This window comes from Crotalus tigris, unplaced genomic scaffold (genome assembly GCF_016545835.1).
Source record: "Crotalus tigris isolate CLP2741 ecotype Arizona unplaced genomic scaffold, ASM1654583v1 scf7180000024370.6872682, whole genome shotgun sequence".
NCBI lineage: Eukaryota > Metazoa > Chordata > Lepidosauria > Squamata > Viperidae > Crotalus > Crotalus tigris.
In genome coordinates, this window is record NW_024100540.1 from 865,839 (window position 1) to 889,926 (window position 24,088).

Sequence of the window (24,088 nt, forward strand, 5' to 3'; positions counted from 1 at the left end):
GAATGTAAATATAAACATTAGCTTTTTGCTAATTAACCTAGCACATCAATCCAAAAGGGCAAGTGTTAGGAAACTCCCAGATAGGTAAGAAAGAAGGGGCAAGTGGGGAACTAGCCTTGAGTCTTTATTCAGACATAAGAGACAAAGTTTTTCCTGCAACTTTGCAAGCCAGTTTTTTAAGCAGAGGTAAGCTTTGACATTACTATGACTATCAGCTGTTTTGCAAAAAGTACAACTGCGTAGCAGCAGCAATATAATCAGTAGAGCCATTCTTACACATTTACCAACACAACCCCAATCATAGTCCCAAACAAGTATATTTAGGACTGCAGTTTCAGTATGGAAAAGGAATGATATATGTTATAATTCCATTGAAGAAGATTATGAATAAACTCTAGAAACTGCATTGCCATCAAGTCTTTATACAGGATTGTTCACTCTTTATTATATACAATAATTCAAATTATGCAAAGGAAAGCCAGAGTATATTGTTAATATTTGTAAAGAAAGAGAATTCTTTTATTTTCCAATTCCACACAACAATTAAGTGGGGGGGGGGAATCTTGTGTTATAGTCCTTATCCATTTTTATTGAATTAAAATGTAATGAATAAAAAATTCTCTATCTACTTGTTTTAGCAATTTAATAAAAATATTTTCAATGCTTAGAAGTTTTATTTCATATAAGTATAAAAATATTTTTAAAAAATAAACTTGAAATGATGTAACTATATAAGCATTTCTGTTAAAAACTCAGCAGTCAAGTATAAGTTGCTTCCATGAACTATGAATTATATAACATCTAGAACTTAGATACAGTTGATGAATTGTGTATATAGAATTCATTATTCCCCTCCTAAGAGAAAAGGCTGGATTCACAATTGTAACAGAGACAAAACTAATTTACATTTGTTTTCTTGAATTTAAAATAGTTGCTATTAACTGCTGTAAAAGGAAAACAAAACTCTATGACAGCATCCATATATTTGTTTCAGAAAAAAAAGTTGCTGACTTAAAGCTTGCAGAATTCCAATCTCAAAAATTAGTTTAAAAACAATATCCAAAATCTTGGCTTCTTAAATAGTATCACATTCTTTCTGAGACTTTGTATTTTATTTCTAGAGACCTGGCATCACAAAAAAAATGATAGACTTAAGTGCAGGACCATTATGAGAAAATCATCAATTGTATCAGTAGCTTACTCCCACTGAAATAATAAAGTTAAGTTGGCAATCCATCATCCAATTACATGGAAGAATTTACTAATGTCAATACAAATAATACAATAGTCATGTATGGGACTATACAGTTAAGTTGGCCATGATTAATTTTATTTCACACTGTTTTTAATAAAAAGTAAACCAACAACAAAAAGTTTATTTTTATATAAAAATAAGTTTTTAAAACATTTTATTCATATTTATGTATATGAAATATTACTGAAGTATACAGAAATAAAATCTGAAATGCATGTGCAGAAAATTTCAAAATGATACAGGTAGTCTTCATTTAGAAATGCCTAGTTAAGCAATTGTTCAGTTACAACAATGATGAAAAAGTAATTCTATGACCAGTCCTCATATTTACAACCTTCACAGATCTGTAAACAAAGGATAGCAACATGTTTCTTGGATGGCTGACAAAATGGAGCTGGGAGTGGATGGATTTTTATACCATTTGGGGGGGGGGGGAATTGTGTTTGGAGTTGTTTCTGTTTGAGGTTGTTCCTGTCCCTGTGTCATGTATTTTGACCTGAGCTTTTGGAATTCTAATGGTGGTGGATTAATCCTATTATGTCCTAAAGATCGTTCTCTGTCCTTGGGAGTCATTGTTTTTTTTCATTCCTTCAGCTCAAACCTTCTCTGGGGCAATGGCTGAAAGCATTTTGCTTATGAATAGGTGGTCCACTCTTTTTGAATAGGATTATCAAATCTGTATTTCTACAGAGCTGGCCTGCTCAGTTTCTGCCTAGGGAAACTTGAGCAGAAAAGCCTTTTAAGATTTTTTTTTCTTCCATTATTCCTTTAGAGAAATATAATATTCTGCTTTTTTTTAGTATCCCCCAAAATATTTTCTTTTGTAGGGTGGGTGGGTGCTGACTTCCTACAGTATCTAACATGAAAAGTTGCTGATTTTATCATGCTCCATTGCAGCAAAGGATGGGATAGGGTCGGAAAGAGAGATTACATATTTTTTTCTTCTGATAGAATAGATGGTGAAAAAAAATCAACACTCAACAATATAATGGCAGGATTAAGATCATGACGTTTTGAAATCTTCAACCTAATGCAGCGTTCATAATCATGCTAACATCATACAAATAGATGAAAGTATATTTATATATGTTTCAAGGTCAAGCATTTAGAAAAATGGATCCTTAATAAATTAGAAAATGTAAAAGTAATGTAACTCTTTTAGGGCTATCCCCCCAAAGAAATAATCTGAAAAAGAGATCAATTTTTTTAAAAAAATTAATCCTTAAATTAACTAGCAAAAAAGAAACATAGTAATGGAAATAGAGACTGTTACTGTTATGATTTGATATGTTCCATGTAAGTGCTTATGCTCATGGAGGGACCAAATTATACAGTACATGTACCAAATGAAGACTGAACAAATTACTGGAAGAAAAAGTAAGGCTCTAGAGGGAACTCTAACCACTCTGAAACTCAGCCTACAAAATGAGAAACTCCAACCTAAACAAGAAAACTATATCCAAACTGAACATAATAAGGAACAAACAACTACTGGAAGAAGTGATGCTTTATATCACGGGTGTCAAACTCGCTGCATCATGTGACATGTCACGACGTATAGTGACTTTTTTTGCATTGCCAGAGCTGGGGTGGGTGTAGCCTCTGCATGATGCAGCTGACAGTTTGACACCCCTGCTTTATATGAATCTTTAGAGAAAGACTGATGGAAACAAGTCGCTCATGGAAGAAGAAGAAGAAGAAGAAGAAGAAGAAGAAGAAGAAGAAGAAGAAGGAGAAGGAGAAGGAGAAGGAGAAGGAGAAGAAGAAGAAGAAGAAGAAGAAGAAGAAGAAGAAGAAGAAGAAGAAGAAGAAGAAGAAGAAGAAGAAGAAGAAGAAGAAGAAGGAGAAGAAGAAATAACCAAGAGCAATGCCTTTGCTATCTAGTTGAGCCCAGTCCAGTGCAGGCTCACTGGAAAACTGAGCAACCAATTTCATAGCTCCGCCCCCCAGAAGAAAGCAGGCAGACACCTGGACATCATCAAGTGTTCTAGCGATAGGGAGAAAAGTAGCCAGACTTCCCCAGGGAAAAAAAAGGCAAGTATTGGTGATAAGAGTTCTCCGAGGAACAGAGTCAGCTATGTATAGATCAATCAATCCAGGATATGTTGTCTCCCCAGGGTATGTTCTGTGGCTGAGAACCTAAAATAAATTACTATCCCTTTCTTCTCCTTCATGTGGGAATGACTGACATGACAATGAACTTAAAAACAATATCAACAGACTACGAACAGCTTGGCAAGAAAGTAAGGAGTTAAGGAATTTCAGTTGGTAATAAATACTTAATTCCTCTGCATTTTATTGTATCTGTAAACAAGAAAAAAGAAAATATGAGTACCTGGAAGACAGGGAACTTATAACAAGAACATCTTGCACAATTTCATTATATGGTGCTGAGTTGACTTATGTATGGAACTAGCCAGGGTAAGGTGTTCAACGACTAAATTCAGGGGGCAGAAGGGCTGTTCAGCACAAAATACGACTTTGCTTGAAAATACCTTAAAAGAAAAAATAATAATTGAAATCCAGTGACTTGCAGCTTTAATAAGAAAATAAAGGCTATTCAGGTTTGTGGTTCATAGTTGGAACTTAATTGTCACCCATAATATTGAACTAAAGACAACAGTGAAATGTCTTTTATATCAATATGTCAAATCTCAGTATAAATTGTAAAAACAAGACAACAAACATTTTTTATGTGTGTGTGGGGGGGTGGATAATGTCAACCTTTTTTCATCTCTTCCCACACATTCAGTCTCCAGGTGCATTTTCTTGCTGCAGTTTGAAAGTGGTCCTTTCCTTTCATGTCATTTCAAGTGCTCTTGTCTGTTTACCCTGGAGCGTTTTATTTCCTTACAAGCTGACTCCAACAATTGATTGTTTTTTTCACAGAGGAAGGAAAGTCCTTCTGAAAAGATAATTGCCTGTCTAAGAGCTTCTAAGCTCTTTGTCTTTATTGTTTATATTGTAATAGTAAAATGTTTGCTTAACATTTCTGGTGGTTCAAATTCAATGGCAGTGTCTTTTATCATTTTTTCCTTTCTTCACCTTAGCCAGCTAAGAGCTAAGCGCTAAAAAAAAAAAAAAAATACAGGATTCAAGTATTTCGTTGTCCGGTCCGATTGAAGAAATAATGAAGCATTACAATCTTACATTTTTTTTTATTTTTAAAAAGCCCTCAGCTACATGAGGAAAGCTAGCTAGGTAGTTGAAAAAGAAATACTTTAAAAATATATACATGCTGGGCTTTGAACTGACAATCTTTTATCTAGCAGGTAAAATTCTTAGCCAGAGTTCTACTGTAACATTAACAAAATCAACACCTAGACTTCATTACAGTGCAAAGCAGCTGGAAACAAAATATTTTTCATTTTAAAGGTAGTATTCTCTGTGCTTGCATATATATGTACTTTAATGCTTTAAGACTGTATATTTAATTTAACTTTACTTTGTATATTTATATTATCACACTTCTCTGTAGATTTGCAATCGCACATGTACAAACACACACATACACACAAACACACACACACACACACACAAACACACACGAATGCTTACATATAAAGATATACAGTATATGTCCTGGAAAACTCACTCACAGCAAGGAAAGTCATTATCAATTATTTCTGAGAACAGAAAGGTTTCAGGACAAAGCAACAGAGAAATTCTCCATGGGAGAATGGAATAGTCCAGTGATGGCGAACCTTTTAGACACCGAGTGCCCAAACTGCAACCAAAACCCACTTATTTATCGCTGGGTGCCAGGTGCCACTAGGTGGGTGTGGCTATGTGGTCATGGCAGACTGGATGGGTGTAGCCAAGGTGGGTGTGATCACCTCGATGTTGCTCATGGGGAGGGATGCCTGTGGGAGATGGGCAGGGTTGGAGGAGATCCAGGGGGTCTCTGGCAAGTGGGGTGGTGGGCAGGAGGCTCATCCTGTGGGGAGAAGTGAGGTGAGGCAGGGTGGAGGTACCATTGTCTCAGGGCAAGGCGAGGCAGGGACCAGGGTGGCTGCTACCTGACACCATCGGCCCCCGCACACAGAGGCCAGTGAGCGCATGGGGCCCGACAGTGTCTGTCAGCAGCCACAGCCTGCCAGCCCCTCGATTGGCACACTCTGGGGCTCCGCAGCCCACCGCCAGCAGTTCAGAGAAGCCGCCTCTGAGCTGGATGGCCGGCCGGCCGACAGCTGAAGAGGCGATGCAGTGGGTCATGCCCAGGAAAAGGAAAGCATGCGAGCCAAGAGGGAGAGGACGGGGGGGGGGAGGAAAACCAGCTGTGCTGGGATTTATCTGGCCACATGGGACCTCAGCAAGTTAGCGGGCGGCTAGTTGAAGAGGGATGGTTGCCATCTCTGGGGCATGGTGCACATGCCCACAGAGAAGGCTCTAAGTGCTGCCTCTGGCTCGCGTGCCATAGGTTTGCCACCACTGGAATAGTCCATTAAATTAAATTACTTGCAAGCTGTGCCAAAGTGTCTCACTTCTTATAGCATATTTAAAAACCAGTTTAGAGTCAAGCTGGCATGAATGCAGGATAAGAGCTTAATAGCAGCTTAAACAATAAGCGCAGTATACCCCTAATATAATCAGATTAATTAGTCTCAGCTCAAAAGCATGATGTTCTGTTTGTTACCAAGTCAAGTTTCAGGACTGTTTCTAAAGGCAATCTAGAATACTTATTATTAAAATGGTCAGTATTCATGATTGAACTAGATATAAAAACAATATTATCAAGTAAATAAGCAAACAAGCAATGAACATATTAAAATATCTGAATAGTACATCAATAGAGCATTGTAATCTTAATAAGGTTATTACATTTAGATAAAGCTTTATTTATAGTTGATTTCCCCAAACTGTGATTTTGATTCTTGGGAACGAAACCACCACCAAAATAAACAAAACACAACTAATGGGATACACTGACCTTAGCAACAGATCTACTTCGTCTGGATTAAATGGATGAGATTGCTTCACCCTGATCTAGTCCAGAGTTGATTTCTACTTCTCATATGTCAAATACATTTATCGTGCAATAAGCACCATTTTATAGAAACAAAAATGTTAGCATTATGCAAAGAGGTGTTTTCAATATATGGGACTGTCTATAAATGTATATTTCATCAAAACAGCAATCACAATGTTTACAAGTCTTGTATGACAGTTTTGGAAGATGTTCCTCACTGCTTCTACATGTTTGTGCATTTATATTCACATTCCAATAGAGCCAGCTGGAAGGAGCTTCTGAAGAAGTTACACAAGCTTTCCAAACAAAATAGCTTCTTTAAATATTCTAAAAGAGAGACTTTGTAGATGCTTCCATGCATTGTGAGGCACCTCTTTCAAGTACATATTAATAATAATAATAATAATAATAATAATAATAATAATAATAATAACAACAATATAATAGAAAGACTGTGGCAAAAGCAAGCAAGGGTAGTACCAATAGTCATAGGCTCCTTGGGTGCAATCCCAAAACAACTGGAGCACCACTTGAACACCATTGGCATTGACAAATTCGCTATTAGTCAATTGCAAAAGGCGGCCTTACTAGGAACTGCTTCCATCCTGCGACGATATCTGTAATACCATCAAACATCCACATCTGCCTATCCCAGGTCCTGGGTAAGGACTCGATAGGTAGACAAAATGCCAAATCCAGTCTGAACATCTGGCTGACTGTGCGATGATCCACAATAATAATAATAATAAAGTTGGAAGGGACCTTGGAGGTCATCTAGTCCAACCCCCTGCTCAGGCAGGAAACCCTATACCATTTCGGACAAATGGCTGTCCAGTCTCTTCTTAAAAATTTGAACAGTCGTAAATAATTTTACACTTTTAAAATAAAATAATAAAATTGGTCTTTCCCAGTACAAATATCTTTTAAAATGTTATATTTCATTAAATAAAATTAAATGAAGCTATGATTCAATATATATCAGTTTGTCAAAATTACATCTTGCTCTATGAGAATATGAATTCATCCATTCAACTCTCCTTTGGAGCACCTGGGTTCATCTCCAGCTACACTATCACATTTTTTTGGATGTTATAAGCTAAGGACAGGAACTCTGAGGCAGAAAGAGGGATTGTTCAACTCTGCCAAACTCTTTAATCCAGCCCAGATGAAGGAGGAGAGGGGAACTGGCCCGCATGAACTGTGGGGTATAGGCCTCACACACGCACAGCTCAACTTGTGTGAGTGGTAGGATGGTGTATATGTGCAGTTCAACTTTCGCAAGTTGAGATGTGCACATGAGAGCATGTGCACCGGCCCACCACTCACACAAATTGAACTGCGTGTGCGTGCATATATGCTGATCATTTGTATGGCTGGTCCAAATAGGCCAAGGTCCGGTAAATGGCCTGCAGCCCAGTGGTTGAGGATCCCTCTTTAATCATATTCCATAACAAACTTCAGCAACTGAAAATCATGCAATATATAGGAAGATAATGAAAGAGAAAACAGCCAGATTAGTACTTTTTTCTTTGGTATTACATTTTATATAAAAGCACTTTTAAAACTATTATCACTATCAAGTTCTTTTTTAAAACTCTGAGTATCTATAAAATGAACAAAGCCTTTCACAATGTAGAAAATCCAGAATTGTTGATTTTGAAAAATTTTCTTTTTATATTACAATTATGAATAATTGAACTTTTACTGTAAATGTTAAGGAAATAGATTAAACAGTCACCCTGGACCTATATTCAGTAGTACAACTCATTTGACTCATAAGAATTTTGCAAGCCCTTGAGAGCAGAATTAAGATGTCATGCCTTATTCCCAATCAACAGGTCCATAGATAGCAGTACAGCAATTAAACATTTTCCAGCACATCACCAGCTTATATATTCTGTACCTAACAACATATATGCAAGATATATGTAACAATACATATGGACTTACCTGCTGAAATGAGAAGAATCTTCTCTGAGGAAATTATTTTCCTGTTAAGAGTAAACTATCAAAACAAATACCTGTTGTTTCAGTGATATATCTAGTTTTTTTCAAAGTACTAAAATATAATTGAACGCATAAAATAACAACCAATTAAGTTTATATTTCTAAATATACATCCATTCCTAAATGTTACAAGAAGGCATATAAGAGATTCAAACTCAGGTTGTTGTTGTTGGGGTTTTTTTTTTGTGTAGCTTTTCAGATTCATTCCTAAACTCCTTGCTCACTGCATATGCCAAATGCTTTTTATTTTGCTTTATCATGGATTAGTTCACTTCATTGCAATGGTAAATAGATTACTTCATAATAAGGACAACCAAGCACCAAGTTTCATCTCATAAACCTGTTATGATCCTTTTTTAAAAAAAGAGCCTATAAAATAGAGCAGTTAAGCAGCCACCTGTTAGACAGCAGATAGATTTGTCTCTTGTTTCACTCTCTTATAGTTGCTAACTTAATATAACAAATCTGCAAATCCGCAAGATATTTAACTGAGGTTAGAAGGTAAAGTTCAATGAATTAATGTTTAATAAAAAATATGCATGCTGTTAGACACCCTTCAGTAAGATTGGAAATATAAATTCATACTATTTGTATCCATTAAAATAAGATCATCAAAACTTTTATTATCTTTCTTATGAAAGTAGGAAAAGTCAGAAAAATATATAGTGGCAAACTGTCTATGCAATGTACTTCATTTACACAGCTTTTGGTCATGACTTAATACTCAAGTTTAATTTTTTTGTAAAGGATAAACTGAATTAAAACAGTTTTCTTTGTATAAGAAAAAAATCTGAGTGTGATCTAAATCAAAGAACTTGCTTTTGTAACAAAAATCAACATGGAACATTATTTCATGAGGATTTTATAGTTTATAGAAGTCTGGGGGCATAAAGTAGATTATTATCATAATCATAAATTATTTAAAATAATACTTTAAGGACTATACATAACAAACTGAAATTTCTCTTTCTCAAGTGGCCATATAAAACTAAATGCCCATATAAAATCAAATGCAGGAATAGAGCCAAAAAATGGAAATGGAACACATCAATTCATCTTCATTTAAATTCATATAATTGGTTTGTTATAACTGAATATTAACATTCTGCATTCCCTTACATCTTCTTGTCTCATCTCATTATTAACATAATTACTATTACTAATTTATAATCTTTAATACATGCAATATATACACATATCTAGCTTTTTAAAATGCCTACGACATTAAGCATATTCAAAGTTACTTGGAAGTGTCTGAAACAGCACTTACCTTGGAATTAATTGAGCAAAAAGCAGAATTTTTTAGAAATTGTTGTTTGAGGAAAATTATTATTTACATTGTGCTGGTTCAACAAAAACAGTACTTTGGTATTTTGTACTACTAATACTGTTCAAATCTAGCTAACACAAGAATTCATTTTTCAGTATAAGAAGAATAGAATAGAACAAAACAGAACAGAACAGAACAGAACAGAATAGAATAGAATAGAATACTTGAGACAAGGGATTACTATAAAATATTGCCTTCAGAACTGAATCTATACTTTGAAATGTATTGTTTTATAAAGGATACATATAAAGACCAGAAAACCAATTTCCAAGAGTGATGTCTCAAGAAAAAACAAAGTTTGATTTCCCATCAGTATTTGAAATATCATTATCAATTATGATTTCCTCAGTATTAATTACATTTATATAGCTGAAAGTTTTATTCAAATCAATCCTCCTATCTTCATATTTCTCATATTAAAGAAAAGAAAAAGCTAATTCTAAATCATATCTTTCATTATAAAAGTCTAATTATGTCTAAGTATTCCATTCTTTTAATGTTATTCAAAAAACTATTTAAACATATAATGCCCCCTCTAGAAGGTCAAGACTTCTGTTTTTTAAACCTGACTCTCACTTTCTTTCTTTGCCAAGTCACTTTCCAAGTCAGGGCAATTAGATCGTCCAGGAATTTTCTTTCTATTTTTGTGAAAATTGCTTGGCATGAGGAAAACAATTTGGGTAGAGTATTTGGGGGGGGGGGAATTCTGCCTATTTATATTCCTTAAACAACTCCCAGTTCCTTTATCCCTCCATTTCTCTTTTCATTTCCTGTCTCTCAAGATGTGACATTTCCCTTAACAGCTCTATATTCCCTTTTTAAAAATCTTTTTCTTTGCCATCAGATATATTTTGCAGACCTAGGGGGTAAAAGGTTTTTTGTATTTTCGTTGTTATAGCTATGTTCTTGCACTTTTTAAATCTCTTCCATCTCTAAATCCATTTCCTCTGTTTCATCTTCTGATTTCTGGATTATTTGTACATTACTTGTGGTTGTTATCTGGGAGCTTTCTAACTTTAATTTGGAGATTTGCTCATTTATATTGCCTAGATTGTTTTTAGTCTCATTATGATTTCTTTTTATATCTTCTTTGCATTCAACAATTGTTTGATTGATTAGTTGTAGCATAGAATATATTTCTTTCTGGAAGGTGTTTGTTTTTTCTTGAGACATCACTCCTGGAGATTGATTTTATGGTCTTTATATGTATCCTTTATAAAACAATACATTTCAAAGTATAGATTTAATTCTGAAGGCAATATTTTATAGCAATCCTTTGACTCAAGTATCTCAAAAACTGTCAATCAGGCAAGGTTGTAATCCACAATATTCAAAGTGTTCAAAATATTCAACCTCTCTGAAAACAGCTCAAAGGTCTCTCCCAGCCTGGCATAGTCCAAAGTCAAATTTTTCTTTCTCTCCCACTAGCTCTTGAAGTTAAAAGTCCAAGCTCTGTAGGTATTTATAATCCAAGAAGGTCAGTATGATAAATATGCCAAAATATTTTCCTTTATTGCCAGCTATTTTCCCAGAATAGGAATCAGCAAGAAGAGCAAATTATAGCGCTATATACAAATCCACCACTAGATGTCATTCAAGGACCATTTTTCAGTCTTAAAACAAAGGATTGATTTCTTATATTTTGCCTCAATATTTGTTTTATTTCTTTTTTCAAAGAGAAAATCTTAACAGTTATCTCATTTCTCAACTTTATCAAAACTGAGCTTTATGTTACTTCCATTTCAATATTGTATGTTTCTGGTCCCATAAAATTAAAATGCTGCTTCCATTTACATTCAGAGGTTTTTCGCTTCTTGGGAGCCTTTCCCAGGAAATTCAATTGTAAAATAGTAAGAAAGCATCAATCTTCTCACCCAGTTCCAGACATGCTGTTTACAATGTATTAAGTAGTGCTTTTTTCCTCTTTGGTTGTCAGCAGCTAATGGCCGGCCATAGGAATGTAGCTGGTCTTTCCCCTGCCAGTTTGGAGTACTTTCCTTGCATCAAACAGAAAGACCACCATCTCTCCATGATCAACAAGGCACCCCTCCTCTTCTTCACCTCTTAGGAGCAATTTTAAACCCTTTTTAGGGTCCCTACCAGGGCAAAATCAGGCGTGAAAGGGAGAGCCCTGCCTTCCTGCATCCCATTCCGCCAGGACACAAACCAAAAGTCTATTCCATCTTTTTCTAGCTTAGGAAGAAGTTGGTTGTGGTCTACTTTGTTAAATGCCTTACTGAAGTCTAAGTATACTACATCAATGGCATTTCACTGGTCTACTAATTTAGGCACTTTATCAAAGAATGAAATAAGATTGGTTTGGCATGATCTGTTTTTAACAAACCTGTGCTGGCTACTAATTATAACTTTGTTTGCTTCTAGTTATTCACAGATCTGTTTTTTATTGTCTTTTCCAAGGTCTTCCCAGGTATTAATGTTAGTCTGATTGGGCTGTAGTTTCCTGGATCTGTTTTTTTTCCCCTTTCTTGAAGATGGGAACCATCTTTCCAATCCTCAGCTACTTCCCCAGTGCTCCAGGATTTTTGAAAGAGATGGTGCAATGGGTTTGAGATAACATCTGCCAAGTCCTTCAGAACTCTGGGATATAATCTATCAGAGCATTTAAGTGCATTATTATTAAGCTGCTATTTATGGCCTACTAGATTTGTTTTGCAAAATGGATTATTAGTTTCTCACTGGCAAGGATAAAAATTAAGAATCTCAAAATCTAGATTCTCTGTTTGCTGAATATAGAGATCTACTATCTTTGTGATGTATGAATAATTGACTGACTAAACAAAAAGATGTAAAAGCAAATAGATCAAATAGTCCACTTGCTAACTTGTTTAAAGAATTGAATAGCTCTATTTCATTTATTTCATTAACAAATCATCTGAAATTTTGGAACCCCAAGATCTAATTTAGAGATATAATTAATAATAATTAATGATACATTTGATTAATATTTTAAATTGCTTTCCATGCTATTTAAATGGAAAAATTATATTTTTTATAAAATGGAACCCATTGAAGTGCATTTAGATATGTTCATATGTAAATGTGCAGATTTAATTCAAAAGTGAGAGAACTGCAATCTGAAGTGATACAGAAAAAAATCTATACAGTAATCTCAAGTATTAAGTAGTATTTTTAGCGGATTCACAATAGTGTCATTTGCGAAGAAAAGGACCTTCTTAAAGAGTAAGAATATTTTTGAAGAGTCTAATTAAAACTTGGCCATATTTTCCTTTTAGTTATAAATACTATTTAACTTTTAACTGAACACATTTGCAGATATTCCTGTCCAAGATGAGCAACCATGCTTGCTAGCTAAGTAGATTTTTGAAAGAACACCTCATCCAGCTATTCTTACATTAACCAATATCTTGCCAAGGCAAAAAACTAAATGTTGGCCAAGCATAAATCCCTTCTACCAACTGTCAGGATATAGTGTGGTATCTAAATGAAAGTGATCTTTTTCCTTCTGCTATTTCATTTAATTCTGAAATATGTAAGGACCTGCAAGAGTTTAACTGATTGTGTCTTGTCAAGTCTTTCAGAAAACCTATGCAGTAGGTTTTATCAATAAATTAAGTTGAAAAATAAGTGCAAATGCTTCCTCTTTTCCAAGGATTAGTAATTTTTAAAGTATATATATATAAATATATTTGAGAAAAAAAATCAGGATTATTACCACAGCCTTGTAAAAATGTGGTAGTGGTAAAGATAGATGGTAGATGCAAAGACTGCAAAGATTAGTGTCAGTATAAAAGCAATAAAAGAACTTTTAACTGCAGATAAGATTGTGCACAAACTGTTGTGGTGATTCAGTTGCTCATTACTCCTTTGCTTCAACAGCAACTGTCCAAAAGCAATGTTAAAACCATCTTTCAAACTTTATGATGTCTAGATCTAGAAGAATATAATTGTTATGTCCCGAGCCTTGCAAACGGGCTCGGGGCGTTTGCAGGCAGTCCCGGGCAGGTGCAAGCTGCCCGGGACCAGACAGGCTGTCACCAGCGCCTGTGCGCATGCGCGGGTGCTGGCACGGGAAAAGTAACACATTGACCCGGGAATTGCCCATATAAGAAGCTGGGAGCTTTTGGGCATTGCTGAAGCCTTCACCTGTAAGCTGAGCACAGAATAAAAGAAAACCTGAGAACTACAACTGCTTCTCGTGTCTGCTTTACGCCAAGGACTCAACACTGGCGACACAGGTGGGATTGCCTTACATCGTCTGGAAAGGAAGAGGTGTAAGCTTACCCAAGTGAGTCCTGAGCGGCGGAACGGAGTTGACTCGGCAGCTACCCGCCAATCCAGTGCGCATTCGGGGGTAGGCTGGCTGATAGACCCGTCTCCAGAAGATGGCAAAGGTTGGAAGGCTTTCGGAGTTCGACATCTCACATCCAGAGCGGTGGGACTCCTACGTAGCCAGGATGGAAAACTACCTCAAGGCGAACCAAGTGAGGGAAGATAGCTTGAAGGCTGCCACCCTGCTTTGTGTCTGCGGCCAAGACGCCTTCGAAATCGCAGAGAACCTTGCAGCACCTGTTTCATTAGAGTCTGTCAGCTATGCAGATCTAAAGAAGCTATTGAAGGAGTACTTCCAGCCCAAGATGTCCGTCATCGCATGGCGCCACACCTTCGAGCAGAGGGATCAATGATCCGGAGAGTCGGCCAAAGAGTACATCACCGCATAGAGGAAGGCCGCCAAGCACTGCGAGTTCAAGGACCTCGAAGAACGACTGAGGGACCGATTCGTGTGCGGCTTAAGGCATCGAGATTTACAACAGAGGCTTTTTGCCAAAGAAGACTTGTCCTTCCAAGATGCCTTAAGAGAGGTCACCGCAGAAGAAGCAGCAGGCGGCGCCGTCAAGAACATGCGGCCAATCAGGAACAGTCCAGATGTTGCATCCGTGCACCAAGAGGACGTCCAAGGGAACTCCGAGGAGGATCCGGACGAGGAAGTCGACCGCCTCCACCCCGCGAAGGAAGGGAATCAGAAAGGAAGCTCTTCAGCTCCCCTCAAGTGCATCGGCTGTGGAGGTCGCCACAGGAGAACCGACTGCAAGTTCCGCTCCGCTATCTGCCGGGCGTGCGGGAAACAAGGACATATTGCAGCTGTGTGTCTGGGCCGACGAAAGGTACAACCTCAGGAAGAACTGCGCCTGAAAGGTACCAGGGTCCCCAGCCAGAATAGGGTAGGTTTTTGCGCTTCGCGAAGAAGCATCTTCAGGACAGGCACACACAAGCCCATCAAGAAAAAGCTGTCACTCAAGGTGAAGCTACAAGGGGTTCCATTAACTATGGAACTAGACACGGGGTCTGCCCTTTCAATCATATCCTTACATACATTTAGGAAGATTTGTTCCGGCAGTGGAACTCAGGCTAAATTAAGGCCTTCTGACATTGTGTTAACAGACTTTCAAAATTCGAGAGTGTGTGTTAAGGGGGAGGCCACCCTTAACGTACAGTATAAGAATTTTGAAGGTCCACTAGACCTATTAGTAGTAGGGGGTGAACGAACGAGTCTCATAGGACTCGATTGGTTTGAAGCCTTGGGGATACACGTCACGGGGCTCAACAGCTTACAAACACTCGACCTACAGGAAGTCTGCAAAGAATTTGCAGATGTCTTCAGCCCCCAGCTGGGCACATTCAAGGGGCCCCCTGTGTCCTTAAAACTAGACCCCACTGTCACTCCCATTAGAATTAAAGCAAGAAGGGTCCCTTTTGCTTTAAAGAGTAAAATTGGCACTGAGTTAGACAAACTGATCCAACAGGGAATTCTAGAACCTGTTGATTCCAGCCCTTGGGAGACCCCATTGTCACGCCTCTAAAGGCAAATGGGGACATTCGCATTTGTGCTGACTACAAATGCACTCTTAATAAGGCATTGCAGCAACATGCCTATCCTGTTCCTGTGGTCAGTCATATTCTGGCCTCCCTCAAGGGGGGGCGCGTTTTTGCAAAGCTTGACCTAGCTCAAGCGTATCAACAGCTGTCTGTTGATGATGATGCTGCTATAGCTCAGACTATTGTGACCCACAGGGGAGCCTTTAAGGTAAAAAGTTTGGAGTGAATGTCGCTACTGGGATTTTCCAAAGCGTAATAGAAAACACACTACGGGGCATATCGGGGGTTTGCCCCTACTTTGATGATGTCTTAATTGCAGGAGACTCCACACACATTCTAGCTGAAAGGCTAAGGGCTGTTCTGTTAAGGTTCAGGAAAACAGGCCTCAAGCTCAAAAAAGACAAATGCAAAATTGGGGTGCCTTCTACTGAATTTCTGGGGTTCAAAATTGATGCTGCTGGGATTCACCCTGCTGAATCCAAACTAACTGCCATTTTAGAAGCACCTAGGCCAAAGTCTAAGGCCGAACTTCAGGCCTTTCTGGGCCTCCTGAATTTCTACAATTCCTTTCTTCCACATAAAGCTAGTGTAGCTGAGCCTCTTCACAGGCTATTAGACAAACAAGCAGTGTGGCAGTGGTCACAAACACATGAGGCTAGTTTCAATGAGGTCAAGGCCTTACTCACTTCTAACAGTGTACTTGCACACTTCAATGAGTCCCTTCCTGTGTGCATCGCTTGTGATGCTTCCCCTTACGGGGTAGGAGCCGTCCTGAGCCACCTCAGGTCTGATGGAACTCAGGTTCCTGTTGCATATTACTCCAGAACACTGTCTTCTGCTGAGCACAACTACGCTCAGATAGACAGGGAGGCTCTGGCTGTTGTTGCTGGAATTAAAAAATTCCATGATTTCTTGTATGGCAGGCATTTCACGGTCTTCACTGACCATAAGCCTCTGCTGGGACTGTTTACCACACGTAAACAAACTCCCCAAATCATTTCCCCTAGAATGCTTAGGTGGTCTATTTTTCTGTCTGCATATGATTTTTCCTTACTCCACAAGCCTGGGAAAGAAATGGGCCATGCTGATGGCCTCAGTAGATTGCCCCTGCCAGTAGTAGAAGCTGACCCTGCGCCAGCTGTCAACATTCTATCCATCCAAGCCTTGCCCGAGTCCCCTCTGAATGCCAGGGATGTTGCCGCTGAAACAGGCACAGATCACACACTTTCACGTGTCCTTTCTTGGGTTTTGTCTGGATGGCCTGAGCACTGCCCTAGTCCTGAGTTTCAGAGTTTCTGGTCCAAAAGGAACGAGTTGTCCACTTCTCAGGGTTGTCTGCTTTGGGGAAACAGAGTTGTCATTCCCACCTCAATGAGGACTAGGATCTTAGAGTCCCTCCACGAGGGTCATCCTGGCATTGTTCGCATGAAGGCCCTTGCGCGCAGCCACTTGTGGTGGCCTGGTTTAGATAAGGACATTGAGGCTAAGGTGCATGCATGCCACCTGTGCCAGCGCTCTCGCCCAGAGATGCCCCAAGCTCCTGTGCATAGATGGGAGGATACACAGTCCCCATGGTCTAGGGTGCACATTGACTATGCTGGGCCCTTTCAGGGCCAGTTCTTCTTGGTCCTCGTTGACAGTCATTCAAAATGGCTTGAGGTTGTACCTGTCTCATCCACCACCACTGCAAAGACTATCCAGGTACTGAGGGGGATTTTTGCTGCACACGGGCTCCCAGATGTCATCGTATCTGACAACGGCCCTCAATTTACTTCCTCCGAATTCCAAGCTTTCTTACAGGCTAACATGATTCATCATGCCACGTCTGCACCCTTCCACCCGTCCACCAATGGTATGGCTGAACGCATGGTCCGCATCACAAAGGACGCTTTGAAAAGACTCACCTATGGGGACTGGCATCACAGGTTGGCTGACTTTCTCCTTTCTTACCGCACCACACCGTCCACTTCTACAGGGAGAAGCCCAGCTGAACTTCGCTGGGGGCGCAAACTTACTACGAAGCTTGACCGGTTGCATCTGGACAGGCTGCCTTCATCTACCTCACATCCTAGGGCACCTAAACAACTACTTGTGGGTGCCCCGGTTTGGACTCGCAATTACGGGCCTGGTCATACATGAGTCCCCACTTCTATTTCCAGGGTCACAGGTCCTCTATCCTACGAGGTAGCCCTGGACAACGGTCGTGTCCTGCGCCGGCACATCGACCAACTCTGCCCTAGGCGGGGTCTTCCAGCTGAGACTCCTGGGTCTTTTCCAGGGGGAGGGGGACCCTTTGGAGCAAAGGGAAGGTCACGAGCTGCTGCCCACCTCCAATGATGGAGCCACAAACGGCCCATTTCAAGATTCCGCGAGTGCCCCAAACAGGAATTCATGGGGCTTACCCAATCATCAGGCATTCATGCCTACTCCAGCCAGGGAGTCACCCCGGGGGCACAATCACTATCCATCTACACCACACAGCACTCCAGTCAGGGAGGATACCTGGGAGCGTCCCAATAAAGCATACCCACAAGAGAGCTGGCACAAAATCCCCAGAGTTGGCCTGACCTTACCCCAAGTCCTACAGAGGGTCAAATATACAGTGAGGTGGTCGAGGAACCAAGTCCCAACCATAACACCTCTAGCCCAAATCAGGGAGCAACTGAGTTTTGGGAAGGCACAGAAACCCACACAAGCCCTGACACAGAACGGGGCTTAGGGGATGGACAGCCTCCTGACAGGTCTTGGATGGACCTAGGAGGTTCTACAGAGACGCCCAGCAGTGGCTATCACTTGAAGGGGCCCGAGGGCCTACAGCTAGGCGGGTCAACCAGATCACAAAGTGACAGAAGCCCTGGCCTGACGAGCCCGGTGGGCAAGCAAGCAGGCCAGGCATTGGGGCACAGTCCTTGGAAGGCACCAAGGCATGATAAGGAGAACAGGCTCACGTCTCCCCTCAGTCAGGGAACACCTGTCCGAAACCCAGAGCTGAGAAGGTCACAGAGAGCAAGGAAATCTCCTAAGTACTTAGAGGATTACATAACATGGCTGGCTAAACAAAAACCAGTAAACAGTAGAAGCACTGGGGAATAGAACACTGCATCAAGAAACAATTGTATGTTGGTAGTAGTCTTAGCCCGGGGGAAAGGGGTGTTATGTCCCGAGCCTTGCAAACGGGCTCAGGGCGTTTGCAGGCAGTCCCGGGCAGGTGCAAGCTGCCCGGGACCAGACAGGCTGTCGCCAGCGCCTGTGCACATGCGCAGGTGCGGGCGCAGGAAAAGTAACACATTGATCCAGGAATTGCCTATATAAGAAGCTGGGAGCTTTTGGGCGTTGCTGAAGCCTTCACCTGTAAGCTGAACACAGAATAAAAGAAAACCTGAGAACTACAACTGCTTCTCGTGTCTGCTTTACACCAAGGACTCAACAATAATGATTCTTTTTTAAAAAAATAGAAAGTTTAGGAAAAAGTCAAATAAAAATTTCTTACTCATTATTGGTACGTGCAACTAATGCTATTACAAACAAATCTTTATTTGACTTGAAAGAAGAAAGGAACATGCTTGGCTTAACTGTTAACAGTTTCAGTTCAAGAGTTCATATTCCAAATTCCACAATGTTAAGGTCACCCTATATTTTACAAAAACTTTTTATTAAAATCTTGGATTCTAAAATGCCACATTTTGGGCAGGGTTTTAAGGGATTCAAAAAGCTGGCTATGACTATACTTAGTAGTTCATAAATAGGAAATTATACACAATTACATTTCTTTCATGGACCTAAAGGTAAACAGAATAAACATCATAAGATGACATATTTTCATCTTTCTCAGTGAAAACTTAAATAACAGATTTTGAAGTATAAAATTGTTCCTTCTAAACCACATATTCTAAACCTCCTCAATTCTACACCAGGCAATACAGAAAAAAGTAAAAATTAACACTATCCAGAAACCTCAACCAGTGCAAAATGCAGATGTGCGAACAATTATGTCTGTCTGTGATAGAAGACACATTAAACCAATGCTTTACAAACTGCATTGGTTACCAATATCCTTCTGAGTTCAATTTAGGCTGCTGTTGATTTTTAAAGCCCTTCATGGCCTAGGACTGGCTTACTTTAGGCACTGCCTCTCCTGGATTTCATCAATCCACCCCAATAATCTAGCAGAGAAGCCATGTTATAGATTTCGTTGGCTATGAATTACATTTGGAGAACTTTTCTGCATGACATTGTGGACTCTTCTTGTCCCACTCCTATGCTAAGGTGGGCTTTATCATAATTGAGTTTATGTTATGTTATGTATAAGACCTAGCTGCACCAGCAAGTCTCAAGAAAATGTTTCCCTCGATGTAAAACTGAATTTATTAAGTTTTTAGCAAGAAATATTTGCTGCAAATGTATAAACGCATTACCTAAAAATCTACCCTCAATATTTCTCATGAGCTGCAGACACAAATTGTTTTTCCAGTAAAATGAAACAATCTAAACAGAAATGCTCATCACCTTGTATGTTCCAAAGTCAAAATAATCAACACTAAAATGTTTTAATAAAATATGAAGGCCCGGAGCTTTAGAGAGTGAGTGCAGAGCATTCAGTTGCTACAAACCACTGAAGCAAAGCAATAATAAGAAACTAATGTTTAGCAGAAACAAAATACTTACTTATTTCATTGTAAAGTCACAATTCATGTATATTTATAAATATATATTCATGTATGCAAAGCTTTCTTTCAATTATTGTTTCATTTTCATAGAGTGATGATATCCCTAAGACACAGATATTAGCCTAAAAAATACTCTTCAAAAGTCCTTCATTTATCAATCCTGCCAAATTGCTCTGTTATTTATAGAAGGAATCCATGTGATGTGGATTTTATTTTTTCTTATCCTATCTAGTAATGAAAGTATCAAAGGTCATGCTACCAACATATATAAGAATATTAAAAATAGAAGCATGATTCCTGGGTGTGTACATGGTGAGAACAAAATATGATCACCAGGAAAAGTCAAAACATTAAAAGTTTTAATATAAAACAGAAGTTTTAAATAAAAACATTAAAAGTTTTAAAAATTAGCAACCTAGCTTTCGTTGGCTCCTGACAACTTCATCAGAGCGTACATAAATCAATGAGTAAACATTTATATGTAAGTTAACACCTGCACTCGACTCCTGGATCGTGTAATAGGTCCAGGTCAGCCAATCATAGCATTCATTGTAATTGCTGCATGATTGAGTGACTCATGTACTTGTATCACGCGTCCCTCATCAGAGTTTAAACAAGCCTCTGATTCTCTACTCATCTATATATATTTGAAATAAACTGGGCTTGAAGTTAAACTCAGGGTTATTTATTTTATGGGCATTGTATTGGATATACACATGGACAAGGAATTTTCAATCAAGGTAGAAAAGGAAAATTAGAGCAGAAAAACAGGTATAAAGGTATTTGTACCACCTGCACAATATGGGTCTACTGCACCCTTACTAGAAAGAAAGAGCATTTTGAAAATCATTAGTAGAAAAGAACATTATTATCACTGCAAGTGTCATGTTCTCCAAATTATAGAGAGTTGAGGCAGATATCATGAACTAATTATACTTAAGGAATTTCCATTTTAATGAATTTTATTATACTGTCACATCAAGATGCACGGAAGCATGCCTATATACCTAGTAACATTTTTCTTCTTATAAAAGCTCTATAAATATGAAAGATAAAGTAAAAATAAATGTGTGCTAGAGTTTGCTGAAATTAAGATGGTTCAAATTAGTTATAAATTTCAAAGTTGCAAAGTTATAGACAATAGATAGGAAAATCCCCCCCCCTCTCTCTTTCTGTGTATGTGTGTGTGTTGTTCAATGCACATTTCCCAAACAAGCAGTATGATATTTTGCTTTTTCTGTCTCATTTGCTAAATTATAATTTATGCTAAGAGCAGATCATTTTTATTCTTGGATTTAAATGCATTGCTTATACACATTTCTCCAAAAGATGCACATCTGCCACTATAAAATTTCTAATTATCAAACAATTAGAACAACCAGACTTAATATCTGAGCTAGAACTATCCCAAATACTCAGCTGTTTCAATTTTAAACTAAAGATCAGGCTGTCTTCTGCAAAGATCTTGAATATAACAATACCTATATTTTAAAAAAGAAAGTCACATTCAGCATTCATTGTTTTTCGTAATACTGCTTTCTAAGCACAGTTAACATTGCAAGTTTGCAGGTAAAAGAAATTATCATTTATCAAACCGGACAGTATTACACATTTTAAAAATTCACTGAGTATTTTCAGGGTGACTTAAAAACTGCTGGTTTCAGGAAACAACTCAGAAGGAATATTTCATCAAATTTGCTTCCTTGATGTCAGTTGTGGAACGGACAGATGCTTTTACGTTAGAGACCAGAAACTGCAGATTTCCAAACATTGGGACAAGCATATCATAAGCAAACTTTTTAAAACTGAAATTTAGGAATAGTAGTGCTTTCAGTGATGTAAAGAGTAAAGAAAATAAACCTGTAAGACAGATATGGACAGTAAGGATTGTTTTAAGTCCATATTTTAAGGTCAGACATCCAGATAACATTTGAAGTGGCTCAAACTTACTCCTCCCTTATACACTGAACCATTACAAGGAAGAGGAAAAGCACACTTAAACTTCTAGATAGTTTTCAAACAAGAGTCTCACTTCAACTGTATGGTTGTGGTGTTGTTCAGATGTAAAAAGGTAAGAAATTCCCAAATCCTTTTCCAAATTTCATAACTCCAAGCAAAATCAGTGAAAAAAAATATATAAACTCCTTCTATTATAATAAAAAATCATTGACACTCTAATTTTTATTGTCTGAAAAATAAAATATTAATCATTTACCAATAATAGAACCATTTTTTTCCAATTCAGTACATTACTTTGCATTACACTGATAAGTAATCAAGTCAAGACATCAGACTATTCTCTTCCCAAAAGTAGACTACGGAAAAGTTATACCTTATAGATTTAAACACAACGGAATATACTTAAAAGCTCACCAAAACTGTTTTTTAGGTTTCCTTTGCTCAGCTGTTTTAATCTTTTCTGATGTGATTTCCCATGATAATGGATTTGTGCCTGAGCAGCAGAATTCAGTTGAATGTTGCATACTTTGCATAAAGTAAAACTGATGTGTTTCTTCTCCCTCTTTTTGTCTTTCTCACTGTCTTTGGGTGTTAATTCTGCATCATTTTCATCAAAATACATGAAATCTGAAGTATAAGATATATTGTCTTGGGATGAGGTAGGACTCCCAGGCTTCTTCATTGTTTCTAAAATAAACATAAGAAAGAACTATGAGTGATATGCATCCTGAATGTCAACCTGTAAAAAGCAGAAGGGCTGCACACCATCTCAAGAGGTAATGAAAATCATATAAGTCGATTTAGAATATACAAGTGCGTGAAAACATATCCCAGATTGTAAGGGAAGAAAATTAAATGGGATGCCTTTACTTACAGAGTAATTTGAAATGTCTTCTAAACATTTTCCATGTGGAAAAATATCTGGCTTGCTTTCTGTGCCAGTGAGAAAACTCCGTCTCTAAGAGATGTGTAGAAACACACTTAACAACCCCCTTCTAAATTGCATGGCTCTAGTACCAGTGGTGGAATTCACCCAGTTCGTACCAGTTCAGCAGAACCATTAGCTAATTTTTGTTGCCCAGGCCCAGAATGGACTTCCGGAAGCGGCATCCACACAGAGAATCAGTTGTTCAAATATTTGAATCCCACCACTGCCTAGTACAATTTCCTTTTTGTAGTTCACTGAAGAAATAAAGGAGTATCTGTTTAGCTTTGTTTGTATAAATGTGTATAAATTTATCTTGGTTACTTTATTTTGAAAACAATGCTAATAATTGTAATGTGAATTATGACATGATAGCAATATTCCAGTATTTGAGAGGCTGTCACAAAGAAGAGAAAGTCAAATTATTCTCCAAAGCACCAGAGGGCAGGACAAGAAACAATGGTTGGAAACTGATCAAAGAGAAAGGCAACATGGAATTAAGGAGAAACTTCCTAACAGTGAGGTCAATTAACCAATGGAACAGCTTGCCTTTAGAAATCATGGGTGCTCCATCTCTGGAGGTTTTTAAGAAGAGACTAGACAGTCACTTATTTGAGAGGGAATAGGTTCTCCAGCTTGAGTGGACGGCTGGACTAGAAGACCTCCAAAGTTCTTTCCAGCTCTATTCTATTCTATCTCTGTAGTCTTTTTTACAAGAGTTTGTATATTACAACTTTCACACTCACACATCCACATTTTATTTTCTATGCATATTTATATATTGCTGGTGAAATAAAATTTTATTAAATTTAATAAAATTAAATTTTATTTAATTTCTGATGCAGATAAGGAATCACATTGTTAAATGATTCTATATTTAAAAGGTTTAAATAAAGTGTTTAAATATTTTCTTTTGACTATTAACTATTGATTTTATGTATTTAAACACATAAAGTCAATAATTAATAATCAAAAGAAAATAGTTAAAAAGAAAATTTTGGTGGGAGAAATTAAAAAAGTTTCCTCTGATCAGTAATTTGAATCAGTGGAATTCATTGTATGCTCTATTCCATTTATTCCGCTTCAGTAAAGAAATCAGTTGTAGAATTTAGAGAAAAAC

At 38.1% G+C, this 24,088-nt stretch overlaps 1 protein-coding gene across 1 annotated transcript in view; it reads right to left on the reverse strand.

Annotated features, from left to right (window-relative positions):
• ZNF385D (zinc finger protein 385D) overlaps nucleotides 1-22,705 on the reverse strand; it is a 356,261-nt gene extending 333,556 nt beyond the window's left edge. Inside the window, exon 1 of the mRNA XM_039327972.1 lies at nucleotides 22,458-22,705. Within this exon, the coding sequence (XP_039183906.1) occupies nucleotides 22,458-22,665 (208 nt within the window). The 5' untranslated portion in view covers nucleotides 22,666-22,705. The remainder of the gene's footprint in view (nucleotides 1-22,457) is intronic.
• Nucleotides 22,706-24,088: the final 1,383 nt, after the last annotated feature.